General features: G+C 40.6%; 1 protein-coding gene across 5 annotated transcripts in view; it reads right to left on the bottom strand.

Annotated features, from left to right (window-relative positions):
- The window catches only part of SLC18A1 (solute carrier family 18 member A1), a 46618-nt gene extending 21816 nt beyond the window's left edge, over positions 1-24802 (bottom strand). For 2 of the 5 annotated variants that reach the window (XM_035270108.3, XM_035270111.3), the window contains exons 1-7: positions 24596-24802; positions 9958-10044; positions 9594-9827; positions 7348-7572; positions 5315-5678; positions 4634-4692; positions 728-811 (exon numbers count right to left, since the gene is read on the bottom strand). In XM_035270108.3, coding sequence (XP_035125999.2) covers positions 728-811; positions 4634-4692; positions 5315-5678; positions 7348-7471 — 631 coding nt within the window. In that variant the 5' untranslated portion in view covers positions 7472-7572; positions 9594-9827; positions 9958-10044; positions 24596-24802. The remainder of the gene's footprint in view (positions 1-727; positions 812-4633; positions 4693-5314; positions 5679-7347; positions 7573-9593; positions 9828-9957; positions 10045-24595) is intronic. The other 3 variants (XM_035270110.3, XM_078347352.1, XM_035270109.3) reach the window with 2 other exon arrangements.
- Between the last annotated feature and the right edge of the window lie 6 nt (positions 24803-24808).

Here is a 24808-nt window from a genome sequence, read left to right as displayed (position 1 = left end):
GATTGCATTAGATATTGTATTCAGCTATATTTTGAAAACTGTGCTGGTATTACCAGTAGTATTAACATGATTATTCCTATAAAATACTAAGAGGAGGACAGAAAAAGGACCCTTGAGTGGCACTAAATAAAAGCCTGGCCTTCATGGTTTTACTGTAGGCTTGTTCTGACCTGAGCTACCTGCATCGAAATCTTAGAACAGGAATTTACATCAGGCTCAGGGTTCTATGGACCCTGTCAGCAATTCTACAATTCCTTTGTTTCTTTTCTCTCTCTCTCTCTCTCTCTCTCTCTCTCTCTCTCTCTCTGTTAAGTTCTAGCTCTGTCACCCAGGCTGAGGTGTAGTAGCACAATCATGGCTCACTGAAGCCTCAACTGCCTAGGCTTAAGCTATCCTCCCACTTTAGCCTCCCTAGTGGCTGGGACCACAGGTGCACACCACCATGCCTGGCTAACTTATTTTTATTTTTTATCGAGATCAGGCTTGCATTATGTTGCCCAGGTTGGCTTTAAACTCCTAGAGTCAAGCTGTTCTCCTGCCTTGGACTCCCAAAGTGCAGGGATTGTAGGTATTAGCCACTGTGCCCAGCCCAATTCCCTTATTTCTGAATCACAATTTCTACCTATACAGATGATGTTTTCCTTAATTTCTTCACATAAATATAGGGTCTGAGGTAGTAAGAGATGTTTGTATGTGTGTGTGTGCATAATAAGGTTATCAGTGTTACCTGCAACAGATGAAAAAGAAGATCCAATGCCTTGAAGGGTTCGAGCCACAAAGAGTAGAGTATAGGTTCCAGAAAAAGCAAACACTGGGCAAAAAGAATAGCAAGATAACGGCAGTTAGCAAATTGCCTTTGCTTCCCCTGCTGCCAGGGAACATGCTTATGATACTGCAGATATGAGTCATGATGCATACTTTTTTAATAAAGCATGACGACTGTTCCCTGTGTTTTTAGTTGTCTTTCTAATTTCCCACTCCTCAATCAGAACCGCTTTTTAAATGGCAAGAAAACTGAGAAACCACAAAAGTATAAACCAATTTGCAACACAGCAGATGGAAGGCTGAGTCTCTACATCTCTTGCCAAGAGCCCAACATTCTGTCCACAGAAATCAGGGATGTCCATGAAGCACAGTGTCCTGGGCTGGAAACTGGTTCTTAGACCATACTCCTGGATCATACATGTGCAACACCCAGGTCTGGCCTTTACCACTGCTGGGTCCCATAGGGTCATCTAGAGTACAGTGACAATAAGTAGGTGCTTTGAAGACTATAGAAATCAGGTAGAAAATACTATCTTGTGATACAATCAGATCCTTCTTTTTATCTTATATTGAAAGATCTTTAAGTCAGACAGAATCAGCATTTATTAAATTTATTTACTGAACACTCAGCTCTGCTAGACTCTGTAGCAAATGCAAAACAAAAATAACATTTAGTTGATGCCCTTGAAGAGGGTCAGTCTATTGAAGGTGAACATACATGAAACTGAGAACCAACAGAAATATGGTGTCAAAAACGAAATCAGAGGGTGCTGGTGGTCAGGGTAGTTAAGTCCAGACATGTCTCAACTCCAATCCCAGGGCAACATCTCCTAGAGTAAGAATAATCTCCTTAAAGTGTCTGAATCAGAAGAACTTTAATCCCTTTGCCCATTCATTACAGATGTCTTTGATTGTGTTTATAATCTTCTCCCATTATTTCCCGACAGACGCGATCACACTGAACTACTTGTCTCACAAAGGTGCACATTCTTGGTCTCCCTTTCCTGGCCAGCAGCATCTTTTCTCAGGCTTTGTTATTTCCAGTCTCTTCAGTCTAGTCTTCCAAAGTTCTTTGAGAACAGAGTGACACACTTATCTTAGTTTGCCCAGAACCTCCTTGTTTTTAAAACTGAAAGTCAAAAAAAAAAAAAACCCCGCAAGAACAGAAGGTCTTACATCCTGGGAAGCCCCTCACTAGAATGTGGATATGGGCTGTTTGTTCCCACCAAATTTCATGTTGAAATTTGATCCCCATGGCAGCCACGGTGGCTCATGCCTATAATCCCAGCACTTTGGGAGACTGAGGAGGGCAGATCACCTGAAGTCAGGAGTTTGAGACCAGCCTGACCAACATGGAGAAACCCTGTCTCTACTAAAATACAAAATCAGCCAGGTGTGGTGGTACATGCCTGTAATCCCAGCTACTAGGGAGGCTGAGGCAGGAGAATCGCTTGAACCCAGGAGGTGGGGATTGTGGTGAGCCAAGATTTCGCCATTGGCCATTACACTCCAACCTGGGCAACAAGAGTGAAACTCCATCTCAAGGAAAAGAAAAGAAATTTGATCCCCAGTGTTAGAGGTGGGGTCCAGTAGAAGGTGTTGGCATTATGAAGGTGGATTCCTCATGAATAGTTCAACAGCCTCCCTTAGGGGGTGAATGAGTTCTCACTCTACAGTTCTCTCAAGAGCTGGTGGTTAAAAAAAACAAAGCCTGGCACTTCCCTCTCCTTTCTCTTGCTTCTTCTCTCATCTCTGCACAACTAGCTCCCCTTCACCTTCCACCACGAGTGGAAACTTCCTGAGGCCAGCACCAGAAGCAGATGCTTCTTGTAGAGCCTGCAAAACCATGAGCCAACCAACCTCATCCTACTACAAATGACCAAGCTTCAGGTACTCCTTTATAGAAACACTAAATGGACTAAGACACCCCTCAATTCCAGGCAAACCAGGAGAGCTGGTCGTTCTATTTAGGAAAACCAAAGCTTTTTTTTTTTTTCATTTTGCACCCCTTGCATGGGCCACCATTTCACTTTTGATTACATTAGGCATGGCTTCTAGTTGGGGGTGGAGGGGTTAAGGGTAGTAATGGGCATCAACAATCTCTTTCAAGTATTTTTTAAAACACTCGACAATGCTACAAGGATACCCTAAACATCAAATGCATTTTTTGTTGTTGTTGTGGTTGTTAGAATTAGGCCAACTCAGTATAGCAACACTGCTATCTTATGAAAATACTAATTATTTAATATATACAGTGTGGTAGATAAGAAAAGCTTTTAAACCATGAATTCTTAGCAGAGAATCAGTCAAGGACCTCATGCTAAAAAGCCTGAGATCTACTAGCACATGGCATTCTCTTACTTGTCAGTGTGTGTCTCACATCTCCCCAGACAACCATCATGAACTTCTGATAGCTGGAATCATGCCTTTTCATTCCTTATGTGACTGTAGTCATCTGGGCATTACATACACAGTGCATAAAATTTTATGGAAGAAGTTTTAAGCCTCATTTGATGAAATAGGGTATCTTATTATTTTTAAATTTGCTGACTAGCATAGGCTGAGCTTCTAGAAGTTCCATGAATGGTGTTAACTTGAATTTCTTCAAGTCGGCTAAAATTTCACAAATAAGATGCAGTTCTCAGAGAGAACCTCACATCCCAACTTCTTGCACTTTGGAGACTTCCAGCCCAGAGTGCAACAAATTCTTGTTAAATATTGGGTTGATAGGAATCAAGTCCTATGCTGGGAAAGAAGAAAAGTTGAAGAGGAGGAAGAGAGAAAGTAGGTAAGTAACAGAAAGGTAATAAGAAAAACGTGAGGGAGAAAGAGGATCAGCAGGGCCATCAGAAACCAAGGCTGGCTCCATAGGCTGCCTTCCCCTGCCTTCACCTCCAAATGCTTACCCCTTTTCATTCCTTCCTCCCTTGCTTTTCAGTGTCAATTTCCAGACTTATTTTTCTCATGTACTGTTTTTATTCCATCTCCATTTTATTAGAAACATTTAGCGGATCCTGGATAGACTATTTCTTTCCCTCTCTTGTTTCTTTAGCAAATTTACTCTTCTAAGCTTAACCTTTAAAGTCCTTACCTGAAAAGCAGTAGGCTTTTTGGAATTTTCCAGATGTATTGTCTAATATCCATTTTTTTGTCAGTTGCCCTTTACCATGGCATATCAAAATAATATTATTTCTTCTCATAGATGGAGAATTTGTATTAAACTTGCTCAAGGGATTACTGATACATACATAACACACACAAATACACACACACCATAGCATCCATATTCAAACAGCTTTCATGATGTCCAGCTGAAGTAAATATCTGTTCTCCTATAGCAGAATAGACCAATTCCAACTAGACGGAATTGTCACTACTGTTTTAGTCCACACACCAAAAATAGCAGAACATTTAAATCAATATCCAAGTCTGCTTAGTCAGATGACTAATTACTTTCTTTCTTTCTTTCTTTCTTTTTTTTATAGATGGAGTCCTACTGTGGCCCAGGCTGGAATGCAGTGGTGTGATCTCAGCCCACTGTAACCTTCGCCTCCCAGGTTCAAGCAATTCTCCTGCCTCAGGCTCCTGAGTAGCTGGGACTACAGGCATGTGCCACCACACCCAGTGAATTTTTGTATTTTTAGTAGAGACAGGGTTTCCCCATGTTGGCCAGGCTGGTCTCAAACTCCTGACCTTAAGTGTTCCACCTACCTTGGCCTCCCAAAGTGCTGGGATTACTGGTGTGAGCCACCACACCCGGTGGAGATGCCTAATTACTTTCGAGGCTACTCTGCTATCTATACCACATTCACTTGATAAAATCAATGGTAATCAGTGAAGGGAAGAAAAGAGGAAGCAAATTACTTACTAACTGTGGAGAGAAACATGATAATGAAGCCAGCAAACATGGGGATATGATATCCAATCCTAAAAGGGAATTGAAAAAGAAACATTTCCAACAGTCACTCTTATACTTGGACGACATTTTTAAATATAAGTGGGAGCAGAAATGCAGCTATTTGGGTGTATGGTAAAACATGGCTCTGAATGGAGTGTGGAGATGAAATAGAACACATGAATGAGTACTAGCAAATAAACAAACATGCACATATGACCATAGATCAGGGCCAGCATTCTCATTTCCAGAATGGATAGCCTAGGCAGAGTGCATATCTCCTGAAAACATCAGAATAATCTTAAATACAACTACTGGGAAGCCAGTGCTCTAGATTACAACAGGGCTGACACATTCCCACACTCCTCCCATGCAAGCCATGCTCCAGGTCACTGATAGAACGTCACAGTACACTGCTGTTCATTGGTTCTCTTCTCAGTACTCAGTATGCACTATATCACGAAGAAAATCTGAGCCCATGACATTTCATCAGTAACACGTTATTATTTGAGTAATGAGCTTTCCAAACAGCTAACTCTCCTGGGGAACCAGAGAAGTGAGTATTTCTTCTTTTTCACTTCTAACCCCCTTTTTATACTTTTCTAGTCCTCCTCCTCCTGAGTACCCTGCGAGGCCCTGCACCCAGTGAGATACCTGTTGGTCAGAGGGCCCACGAATGGGTTGACCAGAAGTTGCATCACAGCCTTTGAAGCAAACAGAACCCCGACCCGGGTATTCTCTTCCTCCAGGAATCCTGTGCCTTGCAAGCAGTTGTTTTTATGAGCTGAGATGGCTTCGGTGGCTGCAGGGGGAACGGTGCTGGCAGTGCCATTCATCCATGCTGTGCCATTGGGCACGCTTTCTTCAACAGCTACGGTGTTGTTGTCAAAGAGTGAGAAGATGGTGGAAAAGGCAGGAAAGGTGAGGGCATGTGGGGAACTTCCGGCACGACCAAGGTACAGAGAAGAGTTGACTTCTTTGAACTCCATGGCATATAGGAAGGTTGGCACAATTGGCACTGAAAGTCAAGGAGGACAGATGATGGGGACAAGGACAGATGTCATCTTACCACTGAAAGTCAAGGAGGTCAGGTCATGGGAGCTAAGGAAAGATGTCATCTTACCACTGAAAGTCAAGGAGCTCAGGTGATGGTGGGTAAGGACAGATGTCATCCTACCACTACGTGGTTCAGGGGCGCTATGATGAGATTCCGCCCTATGCCCAAGGATGGTGTCTAAAGTGGCATGGTTTAAAGCCTACTAAAAGACTGTGCCTGCCCAAGTTATCTTATTAGCTAAAGTAGCTAAATTCTGACCTTATACAGTTAGTCCTCATTGTTCACGGATTCTAATTCTCCTACTCACTTAGATTGACAGGTAACCACCCAAACCAACACACACTGAGCTACCACAACATTTCACGGACATGTCCAACTTTCACACAGACATGGCCAGAGGAGTGGGATGAGAGGAGGCAGGGCAGGGTGATCAGAGGAGCCTCAACTCTGGGACCACTGGACAGGGCTTGAATCTCAACTCTGGCACCTGTTAGTGAAGAGGCCTTGGGCAAGTCATTTAACATTTCTGAACTTCTTTTTCTCTTTATAATAAAAATAAGATTGACCAGGACGTTTATGATTTAAGACTATAATTGTGTGTGTGTGTGTGTGTGTGTGTGTGTATTTCCCCTGGGATTAATGATTCAGTGTTCACTAATCCACTGTTTGCAGCAACTTTATAGAGCATAACTGTAATGACAGAACCATGAATAATGAGAACTGATTATACTGGATTAACAACTTGTCTCGGATAGATCCTTATTTAAAAACATATATTTAGCCAGGTGTGGTGGCTCACACCTGTAATTCCAGCACTTTGGAAGGCCGAGGCAGGCAGATCACAAGGTTAGGAGTTCAAGACCAGCCTGGCCAATATGATGAAACCCCGCCTCTACTAAAAATACAAAAATTAGCTGGGCATGGTGGCAGGTGCCTATAGTCCCAGCTACTCGGGAGGCTGAGGCAGAAGAATCGCTTGAACCTGGGAGGTAGAGGTTGCAATGAGCCAAGATCAGGGCACTGCACTCCAGCCTGGGCAACAGAGGAAGACTCCATCTCAAACAAAACAAACAAACAAAAAACACACATATTTTACCCAAGAGGGGAAACCTCTTAGTACCCATTTACACACAGGTATAACTTAATGTAATGATTAGAAGAGTATCAACTAAAAAAAGCAGGATTCCAAGGGAAAGAATCAGATAGAAGTTAAGGTCTTGATAAGAAATCAGATATCCAAATAAAATACGCTATTTTTATAGAGCAGAGGCTGGAAAGGCACCGCCTTGAGAAGATGCTGTCGCAGAGGCACTTGGAGTCATTAGCACCTTGGGAAGACAGTTTGGGGAGAAAGAAAAGGAGTTCCGGCTCCAGACCATCCTCTCCTTCAGTCAGACTCTCTCTGGACCCCCTTCTCTTTACCTCTGGAGTCTTTTAGCTATGTTTGACAAACTTCAGACTCTGTTCTCTGCCGTTTTTTTTTTTTTTCCAGTCCTTGATAACCTCTGTATGTTTTTGAGCACAAAAAGGAAAATTCTCAGACGCATTCACTGTTGAAATCAAGCAGCATGTACACTGCCTGCTGGGGCCCAAACAAATTAACCCTCAGCACAAAGACCCCCAAACGTACCCACCACAGTAAGCAGCATGTTGTCCAGGAGCAGAGCGACAAATACCACCACCAGCACCAGCTGCCGAGACTCTCTTCCCTCCTTCAGCAACCCCTGGGAAGCGTTCAGAACAGTCCGGAGCATGATGAGGGCTGGGCTGGGGCAGTCTTCCCCTGCAGGCTCTTAGGGAAGGTCCTGTGACAGCTACAGGTCTCCTGCAGCCTTTACAGAGGAGGGGAGGGAGTCTGCCCAGACAAATGAAACTCACCATCAAAACGAAAAGTGCAAAGGGTTGCAAGTAGCAGGATAATATTTGGAAACATCTCCATGTCTATATCACTGTTCACTTCTTATACATCTCAATAACTCTACCTGGTTTCCAGATGCCTTCTAGGTGAGCATTGCTTACTACTATTTATGTCTGGATTCTGGATTTATATGGAGACATTAATTTCCTTGAAATCAATCTGTAATTCATTAAATTCTCTTGAAATTAATGCCTTGATATAAATCCAGACATAAATAGTTGCTCTACAGATGACTTAACCCTGTGATTTTCAAACATCTGATATTTATTTGTCTATCACCTTGACAGTTTATGTCTTATCTGAGGACCACCTGTACTACCATTTACTTCATCTTTTCCTCTAAATACACTCTCTTAAAATACTGAGATACTGCCAGGCATGGTGGCATGTGCTGGAGTCTCAGTTACTTGGGAGGCTGAAGTGACAGGATATCTTGAGCCCAGGAGTTTGAGTCCAGCCTGGACACCATTGCAAGACCCCATCTCTCAAAAAAGTTTTAAAGCCAACATAAATATTGATATCATGTTTTAAAAAGTAATTTTATGCGGCATGCAAAAAAAGTATGGTCTATGTTCTAGGTGCTACCCCAAAATATTTCACGTGGCACAGTGTCACCTGGGCTGCCCATTGAGAAACACTGGCCTACACCAATCTTCATCTCACAGAGGAGAAACTTGAGCCTCTGGAGGTTAGATTTGTTTGGGGTTGCACGATTAGTATCAAACTGGAATAAAACCACAAACTTTTCAATTTGCAGGCTTATCCTCTACCATTTCCCCTTGCTCTGTAGTTCTAGAAGCACTCTCATTCTTTGTTTGAGCTATAAACCCCTGCTCAGAAAGATGCCTTACTCTGTGAAAATAAAATACTGATTTTCATGATTAGTTTTCTATTTGGGATTTTGTATCATTCATCAGCATTAAGTCACAGTACCTTGTTAAACTTGAAGTACTAAGAGTTTCTAGGAAGAATTTCGTTTTCTTTGACATGGTTTCTGTTGTGGTATAAACAATTCGGTCATTTACATTTTAAAATAGATTACCATCATGAAATCTGCCAAGGCCTAAAAATCATATATTCTTTGACTTAGCAACTCTACTTCCAGGAACTACCCTAAAAAAAATGATCAGAGGTAAAGCCAAAGATCTATGCTCAAAATGATCAACTGCTGAATTATTTTTATTAGTGAAAAAAAGTCAAACATATTAATGGTAGATTACTAAACTGCTCTTAAAAACTAAATTTTCAAATAATTTTAATGATGTAGAAAATACTATTACTATAATGTTAAGTAGAAAAGGGAACTTAAACTGTATTTATAGCTTGACCTCAACTGTCTAAAAATAAATATAAGGGCATATTTTTTGAGAGGGTAAAAGGATACCCAAATGCCAGTTATTTATAATCAACGACTTTATCTTCTATGTATTTCTAAATATTATATAATGAGCTACTTTGATAATTAAAGTAAATACTTTTAAATAATTATCAGTGGAGTTCAATAGTCATGTTGGGAGTATCTCAAGCACTGAGCTACTCTCTTCTAAGCCCAGGACTAGAAGAACCCGCTCACTACTACAGATTAATGTGCCCAAAGTCCTAACTGAACCAAATTGTCAGTTAAGTTTTAACCAGTAAATGCATGCAATTACTTAAGATCCTTCACTTCTCTGTATAAATTGACTTAGGATATGTATGGATAAGAATAAAAGACAAATGATGGAAAAGTACAAGACATAGTGAATGAAGTAAGTACTACAAAGACAGAAAACACACACACACAGACACACACACACACACACACACACACACACACCCCAAAATCCCAGAACAAAAACAAACAAAACCAATAATTTGCCAACAAATCAACAGTAAACTTTACTTAGCAGTCAAAATCCTCTGAGAGAGACACAAATGACAAGGAAAGATTAAATTCATCTGGAAGAGAAAAATCTTACCTTAGAGCCCATCTCGGAGTGAGGCACTCAGGGAGGTACTGGCAGCTGTTAGCAAGACAGCAGGGATACCGTTCTCTGAATGTGGATGTGCTGATGGATTTATTGCCTCCTGTTATCTGAGGATGCTGTGTACATGTGCGTGTGTGTGCCCTTTGTCCACAAAGATTTAATTGCAACCTCCAACAGGTTTTATTCAGACCCTTAGTTCCCTGCGTCAAAGGCAGGAAGGCAGAGCTGGAGAGGATAAAGAGAGGGGAGATACTATCCTGAGCAAAGACGCACTAGACTGCACTGTTTTGCATCTGTGCTTATCTATCACCAAACTCTTTAACTCTTACCTGGGTCTGAACACACAAAGTCTTACCTGGGTCTGAGGCCAAGATGAAACCAGAGTGCATTTCCCGTTCCTTGCTACTTAGTCAAAGTGGCTCCATATACCCCAATTGGCTTCCTGGAAAGAAACAATGCATGTTGTTCTCAAGCCATAAAAATCCGAGATCTATGGCCTCTGTAAAGGCTTAGATGGTGCACTGTGTCTTCACATCTCAGTACTGGCTCAATGCCTGATGCATGGTGGCAGCCAATAAATACTTCTTGCATGGACGACTGGATAGTTGGCTACAGAAGAGAGTGCAGCTCATTGTAGGATCTTGAGAGGCTCTATTGATCTATATTATTCGGACATTAAATCATTGGTGGCTCAAAGAACAAATAATTTATGAAACAGCAAATACAATTCACGAGCAAGAGCAGTGCAGAGGTTTCCTATTTGTGGAACTGGTGGGCCCTCCTAATTGTGGGAATTAACTAGGGGACTTCCGATTTAACGCTAAAAAAGGAAAGAGTTTTTTATTTTTAACCTTTTTTTTTCTTTCTGAAACAGAATCTCACTCTGTCACCGAGGCTGAAGTGCAGTGGTATGATCTTGACTCACTGCAATCTCTGCCACCTGGATTCAAGCAACCCTCCCATCTCAGCCTCCCGAGTAGCTGGGATTACAGATGCATGCTACCATGCTCAGCTAATTTTTGTATTTTTAGTAGAGACAGGGTTTCACCATGTTGGCTAGGCTGGTCTCGAACTCCTGACCTTAAGTGATCCTCCCGCCTCAGGCTACCAAAGTGCTGTGATTACGAGCGTGAGCCACAGCTCATGGCCTAGATGGAAAGAGTTTTAAAATGTAAACCTAGAGAGAGAAATAGGGAGAGGAAACAAAGACATCAGCAGAGTGTATTAGTTCCCACAGGCTGCTGCTGGAACAAATTACTACAAACTGGTGGCTTAAAACAGCACGTATTTAGTATCTTGCAGTTCCGGAGGTCAAAAGTCCAAAATACCTCATACTGGGTTAAAATGAAGGCATTGGCAGGGCTGCATTCCTTCTGGAGATTCTGGGGGACGGCTGTTTCCTTGCCTTTTCCAGCTTCCAGAGACCTCCTGCATTTCTTGGCTCCTGGCCACTTCTACCTTCAAAGCTAGTAGCAATGCATGTTCAACTCTACTTCTGACTCTGAGCCTTCTGCCTCTCTCTTTCACTTATAAGAATTCATGGGATGACACTGGGCCCACCCAAATATTCCAAGATCATCTCTTCATCTCAAGATCCTTAATCATATCTGCAAAATCCCTTTTACCATGTAAGGTAACATACTCACAGGTTGATTAGGAGGTGGACATCTCTGGAGTGCCATTGCCCCACTCCCTACAGGGAGAATGGCACACAACCCCCCTTTACATGCAGGCCCTGTGGCCTGAGCCTCTATGGAAAGAGGGGGTTAGGGCCAAAAAATGAAGGAGCTGTGTTAATAAAGATATTAGCAAGACTCTGGGAATAAGGCAGCATCCCTTTTGAAACCCAGGTGACAATTCTGCCACTATGCGTGCCCTCTACCCTAAGTACTAGAACTCTGAGGGGGTGACAGCCACCAGCAGAATACAGCTGTACCACATAAAAGGCGCTAGAGGCAAAGGGCCAAGGTACTCACAGGGAAGAAAAGCTGTTCCGAGACACACCTAACTGGGGATGCCCCCCAAAAATTGGGAAATCATGATCTGGGGAAACTGGGGGCCTGGGAAAATAGGTATAGACCAAGAATCATCATATGCTGGGCAATAATAATGGCAACAATAACAGTAGCTATCATTAATGGATTACCTACTATTTAGGCATGTTTCTAATACATACCCATATCAAATAAATATATTTTTTCAGTTCATATATTATACTCACAATACATAGTAGTTCAAATATATATATACATATATATATGTATATATGTATATATTTTTTTTCAGTTTACTGTAACCATGCTGGTATTCACAGGCTGGCCAAGTCTGGGGTTTCCTCACAAATGTCCATCACCATTAATAATCAAAATGTGGTCCATTAAAAATGAATGAGCTCTCATATTCCTCCCTTTTTTTTTTCTGGTAGGAAGGGAGGAAGGCAGGAAGGGAGGAAAGGAGGAAGGGAGGGAGGGAGGGAGGAAGGGAGGGAGGGAGGGAGGGAGGGAGAGAGAGAAGGAAAGGAAGGAAATCAAGCAATGAGAGAGACATTGCCGACCTGGATCTAGAGGTCTACAAGTTGATTTCTTTTTTTCTTTTTTTGAGAGAAGGAAAGAAAAAAAGGAGTGAAGGAGAGGAAGAAAGAGGAAGAAGAGGGAGAGAGAACGGAAATGTTGCTTTATTCTAAAAAAAATGGGTATTAATAATGGCCAATCAATATTTCATTTAAACCTATGAGTAGGTGTGATGTGGTATTGACAAGAATGTATATTTTGTGTATTTGAAGTGGAGAGCTCTATAAATATTTATTAAGTTTACTTGTTCCGGATCTGAGTTCGAGTCCTTGATATCCTTATTAATTTTCTGTCTCATTGAGTCTAAGTCTCTATGTATCTGGGTGTTAGGATCGTTAGCTCTTATTGTTGCATTGATCCTTTTACCACTATACCTTTGTTGCTTTAAAATCTATTTTATCAGATACGAGAATTGCAACTCCTGCTTTTTATTTATTTGTTTATTTTTGCTCTCCATTTGGTTGGTAAATCTTTCTCCATCCCTTTGTTTTGAGTCTTTGTGTACCCTTGCATGTGAAGTGGGTCTGGATGTAGCATACCGTTGGGTTTTGGCTGTATCTTTTGATTGGGGGATTTAGTCAAAAAATATTCCTCCCTTTAATCACATAATGTAAAAAAAAATGAAGCTGTGAGTAGAGTGGAATGGAAATTCACACACACCGTTAGCATAGTTAGGCAAATACCATTCTTTTAGAAAGCAATGTGGCTTTCTATCTTTTGCCTTTTAAGTTATAAAATGTATGTTGCTTTTGACCCAGTAATTTGACTTATTAGGAATTTATCTAAAAAGGTATGCTAAAATATGGGGGGAGGGAGAGAAATCATAGGTACAAAATTTTTATCACAGGATTTAGAGAAAAACTAGAAAATCTCCTATGTCCAGCTGTAGAAATTATTTAACTCCATGAGCACAAAAGACTTTCAAGTTGCCATTAAAACAGATTTTTTTTTAAAAGTTATTATGAAGACTATATATCAAGCTGGAAAAAATTATATATATAAATAAATATATAATATATATTTATAGATTACATATATAACATATACACACACAGTTATGGCAGAAGGTAAAAAAGTAGAATATAAAACTCTATGTAAATTGGGGCCAGGTGCAGTGGCTCACATCTGTAATCCCTTGGGAGGCCAAGGCAGGTGGATCCCTTGAGGTCAGGAGTTCAAGACCAGCCTGGCCAACATGGGAGAACCTTGTCTCTACTAAAAATTAAAAAAATTAGCCAGGTGTGGTGCCATATACCTATTGTCCTAACTACTTGGGGGGGCTGAGGCACAGGAATCACTTGAACCCAGAAGGCAGAGGTTACAATAAGCTGAGATTGTGCCACTGCACTCCAGCCTGGGTGACAGTCAGACTCTGTCTTTAAAAAAATAAATAAATAAAACCCTTTTATGTAAATTCACAGTAGCATTATGCACAATAGCTAAAAGGTGAAAGCAACCCAGATGTCCCCCATCAGATGAATGAAACGTGGTATACAATGTAATATAAGCCTTACAAGAAAGGAAATTCTGACCGTGCTACAACATGGATGAATTTTGAGGACATTACACTAAGTGAAATAAGCCAATCACCAAAAAACAAATACTATTTAATTCCATTCATATGAGGTAACTACAAGAGTCAATTTCATAGAAATAGAAAATAGGATGGTGGTTTTCAGGGTCTGAGAGAAGAGGAATAAGGGAAGTGATCGTGTAATGGGAACAGATTTTCAGTTTTGCAAGATGAAAAGCTTCTGGAGATTGGTCAGTTGCACAATAAGTGGGTATACTTAACACTACTGAATCACACACTTTAAAATGGTTAAAATGGTAAATTTTATGTCATGTGTATTTTGCCACAATTAAAAATATAAAAACAATACTTTATGTACATTGTGATCTGGTAAGTGGTTAGGCCCAATGGCAAAATTACGGATGATTTTTAATTTATTATTTAAATAATAGTGAACAAAATTTAAAAATGAAACATTGCCAGTAAAAAGTAAGAGCTCAATCTATATGTAGGTATACTGGTGGACTCTGAGCCCTTGCAAAGAAATAATAATTTCTAGCCAGACCTTTCTGAGACTGAAATTGAAGTTTGAGACTCTTTGATAGTGGTCCTGTTATCTTTCCAGTTAAAGCGGTTGGCATACAACATCCTCAGACAGACAGCTTTTTCTCCAGGCCAAATAATATCTATAACCCAATTACATGTACCCTGGGCTGTGGCTGACATGGCCTGCCAGAGGAGATGGTCCTGTGACTCAGAGCTGGAGAGTGATTTTGTTTCTCATTGCTTCCTGTTTCCCTTGCTGTTCAAATATTTAACAATCAGTTCCGACTTCTTACATTCAGCATATGCCATCATCCCAGACTAAAATTGGAGACTGACTTTGGTTCAGAAGTCATGGGCTTCTGAAAATAAAGCCAAGGAGGAGTCACAGATGAAACTTTATGGCCATGATCTACCGGGCACTGTGGACCCTGTAGGAGGAGATATGTCTCCAAAAAGATTGGGAATGCACTGTATGACTCTATGACTGTAAAGCAAGGGAAGTGCTGGTTTCAGATCCAAAGAAAAAGGAGGCTCTAAAAAAACCAAATCAACATCAGCTGGAATCCCACTGGACAGTTCTATTGTAGGAACGCTAGTAGCAAACACAGCAATCAATAAGTGGACTACAGATAGGGAAATTCAAGCCCTACCCCTGACCCACCACCAAAACTGGCATCCCTTCACAACATCAAAAATATTTGGAAAAGAAAACACAATACAGGCTGGGTGTGGTGGCAGACGACTGTAATCCCAGCACTTTGGGAGGCCAAAGCAGGAGGATTTCTTGAGCCCAGGAGATCTAGGCTGCAGTGAGCCACGATTGCACCACTGCACAAGACCCATGTCTGAAAACAACGAAACAGCAACAGAAATCCAACTAACCAACAAACAAAAACACAAATACCAATGCAACCATAAAAAATAACACAAATAAAAAAAAACAATAGAGTACGTAATTACTTCTATAGCATCTACCTTGTATCAGGGATCATGAGTAATCTAGAGATGCCTTAAAGTTTACAGGAGGATGTGCAAATACCACACTATTTTATATCAGAAATTTGAGCATTTATGGATTTTAGCTCCTACAGAAGGTCCTGGAACCAATCCCCCATAGATACTGAGAGATGACTGTATACCATTGCAAAAACCCTCCCTAAGTATCCACTGTCAGCCTGTCAGAGGGGATCATCTCTGCCTAGTTTGACTCAAGCCTTCTTTGTATGGGGAATGCAGCCACAGTTACATCTGCTGGCCAGAACTTCTACCTCCTTCCCTTCGTTTCACCTTGGAGCTATGCAGGAGATGGTTAAGAAGTAGACTGGCAGCTGGGGACGGTGGCATCCCAGCACTTTGGGAGTCCATGGCAGGTGGATCACTTGAGGTTGGGAGTTTGAGGTCAGCCTGGCCAACATGGAGAAACTCCACCTCTACCAAAAATACAAAAGTAGCCGGGCATGCCAGCTACTTGGGAGGCTGAAGCAGGAGAATCACTTGAATGTGGGAGGTGGAGGTTGCAGTGAGCTGAGATTGTGCCATTGCACTCCAGCCGGGGCAATAACAGTGAAACTCCATCTCAAAATAAAACAAAAAACAAAAAAAGCAGCTGACTGACCAGATCCAGAAGCAGAGATATCATGCTCTGTGACATGTGGGAGATGTTGCCCTGGATCTGTCTCTAGAGCCTAAACTCCTTAATGTCTGGTCCATTGAAATTATGGATGTTTATGTTAATGTCTCTTAGAGACAAACGCCATGTTTTCTACAAATACATGTTAGAAATTCTAGAACACAGAAAAGGAGCATCTGAATGATTAGTTTCAGTTCCGGGTCTGCCATTCACTTAGCTGTGAGACTTTGGACAAACTACCTGATTGCTCCATACTTCCATTTGCTGACTTAGAGTGTTCTTGCAAAGATCCAAAAAAATAAATGAACAATAAGCACTTAAAAGAGTGCCTAGCACACAGTAGGCACATAATATTTACCTTAGGCACTTATCACAAAAATAGTAAAACACTGACTCTGCTCTCACTGAACTCCTCTTTTTGTTGAGAGAATTTCCAAACACTAAGTTCCCTAAAATAAATTCCTCTTCTAAATGCAACATTCACTGTGAACTGCTTCAGAACGCTTACTTTATACTAACCATGAGAATGCATAAGCCTTGCTCAAGACTTACTTCCACCCAATATTGCTCCTCAAATCCAAATCCTTCCCAACTTATGTCTAACTGAAAAAGCCCACCTCTCCTCCCCAGGCACACCCCCGCCACCCACCATGAGAACCACCTGACCTAAGCCAACCCTCTTTGACCTTTCTCTTATCAGGTAGACAACTCAGCATCCTCTTCCATACTGTTTTGGATGGAAAGTCATGTGTGTTAATCTTACCTCTACAATTCAGCCTTTCGCTGCTCTGAAATAGTGTATTATACAGCCACATTGCCTTTGCTTTAAAGATGTGACCTACCGAGAGCCAGTTTGGCAGTAGAGACCCCTACCCAGGCTGCGCTGAAGGAACTGAGAGGCAAACACCCAGATAGAACAGCAAAGTGGGTCTATGGCGGGGCGGGGTGGGGGAGGCCAGCAGCCTTCTGATCTGAGGGCCTCAGGGGCCAACAGCATTTCAGGCTGAAGGGCCCCAAGTAGACGCTGACCCACACAGTTATTCTCTCTGAAAAGGTGATCGTTATTAACAAACAGATGTTTGGTGTTTTCTCATAACACAAAATATGCCAAGTAGGCAGCTGATCACAGACAAACTAAAAAGTATTCTCCACGAGGGAGCCACAGGGGCAGGGGCAGATATCTAAAAGAATTGTTTTAACCGTGGATGATATTTATACATTGTTTCACCACGTTGGAATGCCCCAAGTAGTTTTCTACTTAAAGGGTAGGGGACAGCTAGGTTTTTCTTGCCATCCTTCTTCCTAGCAAACGTTATATTCTACCATAGACTCACCATTTTGCAATATTCATAAACTTAACATTTCTCAACAACTTAACATTTCTCAACAGTGACCCAAGCCCAGAGGCACAGAGTTAGTTAGGAGTAAACCCGAGGCTGCTCCTCCAATCTCAGTCCAATGTACTTACCACTGAGAACAGAAATATGTCCTACAGTCCTTCCAGGCATCTGCAGTTGGGGATAACGTGGAGTTCATTAGCAGTGCTCACTCAGTACGTACGTGTTGATAGAAAACGTCATTCAAGTGCTTTGACTTCTCTGATATAAATAAGCCAAGAATTAAGGCATTTCCTGGAAATGGTCAGATTCAGACTTTGAGACAGTGCTGCTACATTGCCATGACAACTGGTGGAAATGATCCAAATTTGAATACATCCCAAGAATTTTTCCAGATGCTGTCCAGTGTTATCAGTCCAGGCGGTCCCCAGGACATCTCTGATGCAGAAAAGAGGCTTCAGGCAGATGCCAGGTCAGAGACTAAGATCTTTATTTCAGAAGATCAGACACCCACAACTGTCTTAGAATTAATTCGATCTCCAAAGGTTCCCTTAGATGGGGTTAGAATAGACCCTCTATAATTACTCTGCATCAGAGAGGATCTCCCAGACTTACCCAAATTTGTACGGAAGCAACGGAGCCAGAACTAGGTGGCTTCAGAGGCAAGGGAGTTAAAAAGGAATGGACTATGATCTAGAAAGCTTAGACTGCTGGTATCTCACTTCCAGAACTTAGGAAAATCACTTTACTTCCCTAAGATTCAGTTTCCTCCTCTGTAAATTAGGGAGTTTAGTTGAGTCCTAAGATCTATTCTAGATTTTACAATGATACTGGTCTCAGAGGTAAAACAATGAGTGCTCATCTAACGTTGACTCTATATCATCTGCTACTAACTCTTTTGACCTGATTTCTATCAGGCCTCTGTAATATAGAACTTTTAACTTACCTGATTGCATGCTTATTTTACCACTAGCCATAAAACCTGTTCTCTGTTAAAATGAAAATTATGCCCTTTTAAACAGAAGCACCTTACTATTTCTCATTGTACTTTTGATTCAAAAGCATAAGGAATGTTCAAGCCAAAAATGTGATAAATTAAAAAAGAAAGCAAAACATCTCATAACTCAGAGTAATCACTGTTAATATGAGTATACATTTCTTTACAATATTTTCCAAGCATATGGGAACACAAATAGTTAAAACTTCTTATAGAATGCTCTACTCAGTACTGTATTGTGAAAATTTTCCCATGCTTAACTATTTTTTGTTCATCTTAATGTCTGAATAATTTTCCATCAAGTCAAAGTATCTGATCTTTTTTGTTGGAACACTTGGGATGTGAAAAGGCTGTCATGATCTGGCAACAAAAAAAGAGGGCCTGTGACAAAGGACATTTGGAGTTTCAAGGACACGTGTTCCCGTTTCAGATGGCCAGGCAACAGGAAAGCAGCCCTCAGTAAGAGACCTTCCATTCATCAGCCTCTTCTTGGATTTTATACTTAAACATTTGCATTGCTCTCTTAAGTAGCCATTGTTCTGATCATAGGGGACTTTCTGCTCTTTCCTCTCTATTCTACAGCACATCTGTGACCCCAGTGACCATGAAAGTAATATGGGATATGGAAAAGAACCAGAGATCTCAGTTTTGGGAGATTAATGTACAGTTTTCAGCCTATAAACTTCACTCTGCATCTGATGGTCAGAATTTAAAAATAGCCAATGTAGCCAGGTGCGGTGGCTCACGTCTGTATACTCAGCACTTTGGGAGGTCAAGGTAGGCGGATGATCTGAGATCAGCATTTGGAGACCAGCCAGGCCAACCGGAAGAAACCCTGTCTCTACTAAAAATACAAAAATTAGCTGGGTGCAGTGGTGGACACCTGTAATCCCAGCTACTCAGGAGGCTGGGGCATGAGAATCACTCGAACACAGGAGGCAGAGGTTGCAGTGAGCCGAGATCCTGCCACTGCACTCCAGCCTGGGTGACAGTGTAAGACTCTGACTCATGTAAAAAAAAAAAAGCAACACAACAAAGACAACAAAATATATAAGAAATAAATTAGCTTCCCCTCCCATCTTATGCTGAAAATTTTGTATTGATGATTTTATATTGGTGTATGCCTCGTTACATAAAAACACATAGGTCTATTTATCTAATCTGTTGTGTTTTGTCTTCATAATATTTTCCTTGATTAGAATTTTCCAGCAAATAAAGAGAAATATACATTATATGGGAAAAATTCAGTCACTGGCATGAGATTTTCTTACCCCTCTCTTCTCTATTTTTCTTCCCCAATGATCACTTGTAATAAAAGAATAAGAGTTTGGATTTCTACCTAAGGTGTTGATTTCTGGAAGCTCCTTTTAAATTCTTGAGAAGCAGGCATGACATGAAATCTTCCCAGATTCAAAGACAGAAGGAATTGAGGACTGGCCCAGGGTTATACTGTGTATAGGAGACAGTCAGCACTGAAATCAGGCTGGTGATTCTGAGTCTCATGTTTTGACCACATTCCTTACTCCTGGGGAATTCCTGAGATTTCTGCATTCCTTGAACGTAAAACAAGGATATGATTTCAGCAAATAACAGGAAGACAATAACCGGTATACAGTATCAGTAGGATGACTCTTCCTTACGAAAAAAAACCCCACAAAACCCTCCCTGTGGAAGAATATTATTGGTGGACAACTGTTCATTCTTAAGAGCAACACATTTTCATTTATCTAATAGATATTTATTAAGCACTCTGTGCAAGTTACCTTGCTAGGTACTCAGATAGAAGACAAGAAAATGATAAGATATAGTCCCTGCTTAATACGAACTAGTCAACTAGTCCAGGAGACATGCCATTTCGCTCTTAGAAAAGAGCCTGACACATATTAATACATAAATATTCCATTAATCAGTAAATGGAAGCATGTAATAATGTCACAACAATGTTAGTTAAGACATGTCTAGCCCTTGCTATTGGCTAAATACTTTGCATTCTTTATCTCTTTTAATATGACAATTTTATGAAGATACTACTATTCTCATTTTATAAATGAGAAAAAGGAGACCTAGAGAGAATGAATTTTATTCACAGTCATAGAACTAATCAACTCGGGACTGAAAGTAAGTCTGTCTGACTTCAGAGTCCATAGCCCATGCACCTGATAAAAGAAACACTTAAGCTGAATTAAATTTAAAGGAGTTTAATTGAGCAATGACTGATTTGTAAATCAGGCAGCCCCCAGAATCACAGCAGATTCAGAGAGACTCCATGGACGCCTCATGGTCAGAACAAATTTATAGATAAAAAATGGAAGTGACCTACAGAAATCAGAAGTGAGGTACAGATACAGCTGGATTGGTTACAGCTCAGTGTTTGCCTTATTTAAACACAGTTTGAATGCTCAGCAGTGTATGAGTGGTTGAAGTACCACTGCTGGGATTGGCCAAGACTCAGCTACTGTTACAGGTGCAAACTGTTAAGTTAGGTTTTCAATTTTGTCTATGTATTAAGTTAGGTTGCAGTTCATCCACAAAGACTCAAATATAGAAGTACAAAATCCTTCTCAGGCCATATTTAGTTTGTTTTAGCACCTCTTACCCTTAATGTTATGCAAGTGACCCATCCCCAGGTGATACTCTCTGTGTCAGTGTATGTGACTTGTGGATATTTAATACACGTTAGAGGAAAAAAATATTTTTCTCTCCAAATTGCAGCACCAATTATTGACATCACTGCACAATCTCCTGCTTTTTACCAATGTACAAGCATGTTTTACACTCTTGCAACTGGTTTATATCTGTGCTCAGCTTTCACTCAATATAGTTTTGTATGAATAGTTCCATATACTTAAATTCCACCAGCTAGGGATCATATTTATGTCAGTATCTATTAAATATACACTACTGGTACAGTTTACTATTATGGGATATTTAGGTTACTATCTCATTTTCACTATGGTGAACAGCATTGCCATAACAAGCTATAAACATTTATTCCTTTGATTAATCATTGAGATTATGGAATCCCATCATTGAGATTATGGAATCAAATTATTGGAGCAAACTATGTGAATGAGTTTATAATCCCGAAGCTATACCAGGTTGCTTTCCAGAAGGACTGGCCAGTTTCCAAAGCCACCAGAAATGTGCTGATGCAACACTTAGCCCCGAATCCTGCTGACACTTAAAAAAAATCACTTGGTTAGTTTTCTTAATTTAACAGATATAGTAGAAACTCATGGTTATTTTAGTTTAAATTTCTTCATTACTAGAGAAACTAAAAATTTTCTGTGTTTTCCTAAATGTATTTTTCTATGTACATAACACTCGATTTATTCTTTGTCTTTCTTACATATTAAGGAGATTTTTTTTAAACCCGAGGAGAAGTGTTTATTCTCAATTTCTAAATTCAATTTCTAAATTGAAATTCTCAATTTCAATTGACTAACACTTTTGGTTTACCTGCACTTTGCACAAGTACCATCATAAGATACAAAGAAATTATGCAATTGTTAAAAATGTAGTTGTCTGAGGAGTTAGAGATGATGTCACTTTAAACCAACTATCTGATACAACAATCTAGCAAATTGATTAACCACTTGTGATGCAATGAATGGCAATACCCCTTTCACAATTAGTCAGTGATGCTTATCTGGTTGTTTTATTTAGACTTTTGGACTCCTTTGACAATCTGATGGAAATCTGTGGGTCATTTCCATGGAAAATGTCCAATGTATACATTTTGCACAAGGTTTCACAGACTTGTAAGGGTCCCAACTTAGTAACTCTGTTTTACAGCAATCTTGGACTTATTTCTATAATTTTTTTTTTCATTGAAATGTTTCTCCCAGCTGTACTGTGCTCCACACCTCCCTTGCCAGTCCTCTCATTCCATATCTGAAGTTACAGAGTGGAAAAGTGGAGGAGAAAGATATAAATGGCCACTTTTTAATGATATCATTATTGCAATCAGTTCAGTGACAGAGCTAAGATCAGCGTGCTATGTCGGAAAGCCATCACCTGGTTTGAGTCTGCATTGCTCACCCAGAAAATTACAATAGCTAGCTGGCCTCTCAATTTTTTTCTTGCCTTCTGCACCAGTTCATATTTTGCCCAGTAGAACAAGATGTCTCTTTATTTATTTTATTTTATCTTATTTTTGAGACAGAGTCTCACTCTGTTGCCAGGCTGGCGTCCATTGCCACAATTTTGGCTCACTGCAACTTCTGACTCCCTGGTTCAAGTGATTCTCCTGCCTCAGCCTCCTGAGTAGCTGGGGTTACAGCATGCGCCACTACACCCAGCTAACTTTTCTATTTTTAGTAGAGACAAGGTTTTACTGTGTTGGCCAGGATGGTCTCAATCTCCTGAACTCATCATCCACCTGCCTTGGCCTCCCAAAGTGCTGGGATTACAGGCATGAGCCACTATGCCTGACTAAGATGTCTCTTTTAAGCCTAATCAGATCATGTTCCTCCTTTGTAAAATTTTACAATCACTCTAAGAATCAAATTCAAGCTTCTATTGAATAGCCTCCAAAGCTCTACATGATCTGGCCCTGCCCTGTCTCCTGATGCTCTCTACTTAACTGTGTCCATTTTAGCCCCACTTTCCCTCCTCTATCTCAGGACCTTTGCACTTGCAAATCCTCTACCTGAGCCACATGTCTCCTGGAGCTTCCCATGATCTGCTTTCTGTCTCCATTCAGGTTTCAGATGACTGAGAGGTGCATTCCTTAATCACATAGTCTCAAATCTTCTCTTCATCTTGATCACTCTTTTCCTCTTATCCTGTCTTATTATTTGTCATCATACTTATCACTATCAGGCACTTTATTTACATGTTTGTTTTCTGACTTTCTTCCTCCAGTAGGTGCCAGAAGGACAGACTATTTACAAATATATCTCCAGGATTTAGATCAGCACCCAATACACATGTATATTTTCTCAACGAATATTTGTTAAATAAATGTTGGTTACCACTCTACTTATACGCATTAGACCAGAACTAATTTCCAATACCAGAGTAAAACGTTTTAAAATAAGGTTTTTTTTTTTTAAGTAGAAGCCATGAACTACTCCTAAAATAACAAGACAAAAATTGTAATAACTAAGTCTGATATTCATATATGAAATTTACGTACCATTGTGAAAATTTGTCCTGAGAAGACTTGATGTGTGATTTTGAGAAAAAAGTTGTCATGAATTGTATTTGAAAAAATCAGTACAAACATATGTTAAAGGAATGAAACTACATAGAACGATTGTTAAATTAAAAGTAAAATTTCCCCTACCAGTTCACAAATTAATCTACATGGCATTTTGCAATTGCTTTTTTATTTTAAACTTAATAATATGTCTTGGAGGTTTGTTGTTGTTGTTTAAATCTCAACACTTGAGGCTCCACTGAATTCTTTTCAAAAGTTTGAGAGATACTTTTGACTTAATAGGCTATAACTTGTGAATGGGCATTTAGATTATTTCTAGGTTTATGCTATTACAAAAATGTTTCAGTGAATATCTGTGTGTATGAATACATAAATATATATGTGTGCAGATCATATATAATAGAAACCATATAGTGTATGATGTAATGTTGAAAAATATTTGTACTGAATGCATAGATGCATATAGATATATCTACACAGAGAAACCTAAGTTCCTAGCACCAAAATATTTGAATGAGATACCATCAAATTGCTCTTTTAAATATTACATCAATTGTGCTCTTATCAATAAAGTATTCCAATTTCTGTTTAATTTTACTTGTGCCAGCTTTGGACTTTAAACTTAAAAATTATAATTTGCTGGGTGCAGTGGCTCATGCCTGTAACTCCAGCATTTTGGGAGGCTGAGACCGGTAGATCACTTGAAGTCAGGAGTTCAAGACCAGCCTGGCCAACATGGTAGAACCCTGTCTCTACTAAAAACGAAAATTAGCTGGGCGTGGTGGCGGGCACCTGGAATCACAGCTACTTGGGAGACTGAGGGAGGAGAATCGCTTGAACCCCGGAGGCAGAAGTTTCAGTAAGCAGAGATCACGCCACTGCACTCCAGCCTAGGCGACAGAATGAGACTCCCTCTCAATAATAATAATCCATTCCCTGGTTCCAGTCTCCATCCTGGGCTGCCATCCTACGCTAGTCCCACCCCTTAGACAGTTTCCAAATCTGTTCCTATGTTTCACGCCGCTACGTACATCCTATAACAAGCCAATATGTTTGTTGAATGGATACAGGCGTGAACGAATTGGGTAGGGAGTAAAGTGAACTAAATGATACCACCACATGTGTTAATCACTGAAACACGTTTTCCATTGCTTCTGTTTTTCAAAGCGGTTTTCACAGCTTTAGTTCTCTCCATTCAGCGTCATGAAAGCCTACTGGAAATGGACATCAGCTGACCTTTGCCTGCACGTGTTTGCCTTCCTCCCCGTCACCCCCGCTCTTCCGCGTCTTTTTCGGCTGGTTTTCCTGTCTGTCCTTCCATCTCCCTTCTTTCGCTTCACTTCCCTCAGCGCCCGCGCCCGCGCCCGCGCCCGCGCCCGCCTCCCAGCACGCTGGTCAGCTCCTCTAGCCCGCAGGCCCGCCCCGCCTGCGCCGCGCCAAGTCACGAGG

Source organism: Callithrix jacchus, chromosome 13 (genome assembly GCF_049354715.1).
Source record: "Callithrix jacchus isolate 240 chromosome 13, calJac240_pri, whole genome shotgun sequence".
Taxonomy (NCBI): domain Eukaryota; kingdom Metazoa; phylum Chordata; class Mammalia; order Primates; family Cebidae; genus Callithrix; species Callithrix jacchus.
This window is presented reverse-complemented; position numbering and strand designations above follow the sequence as displayed.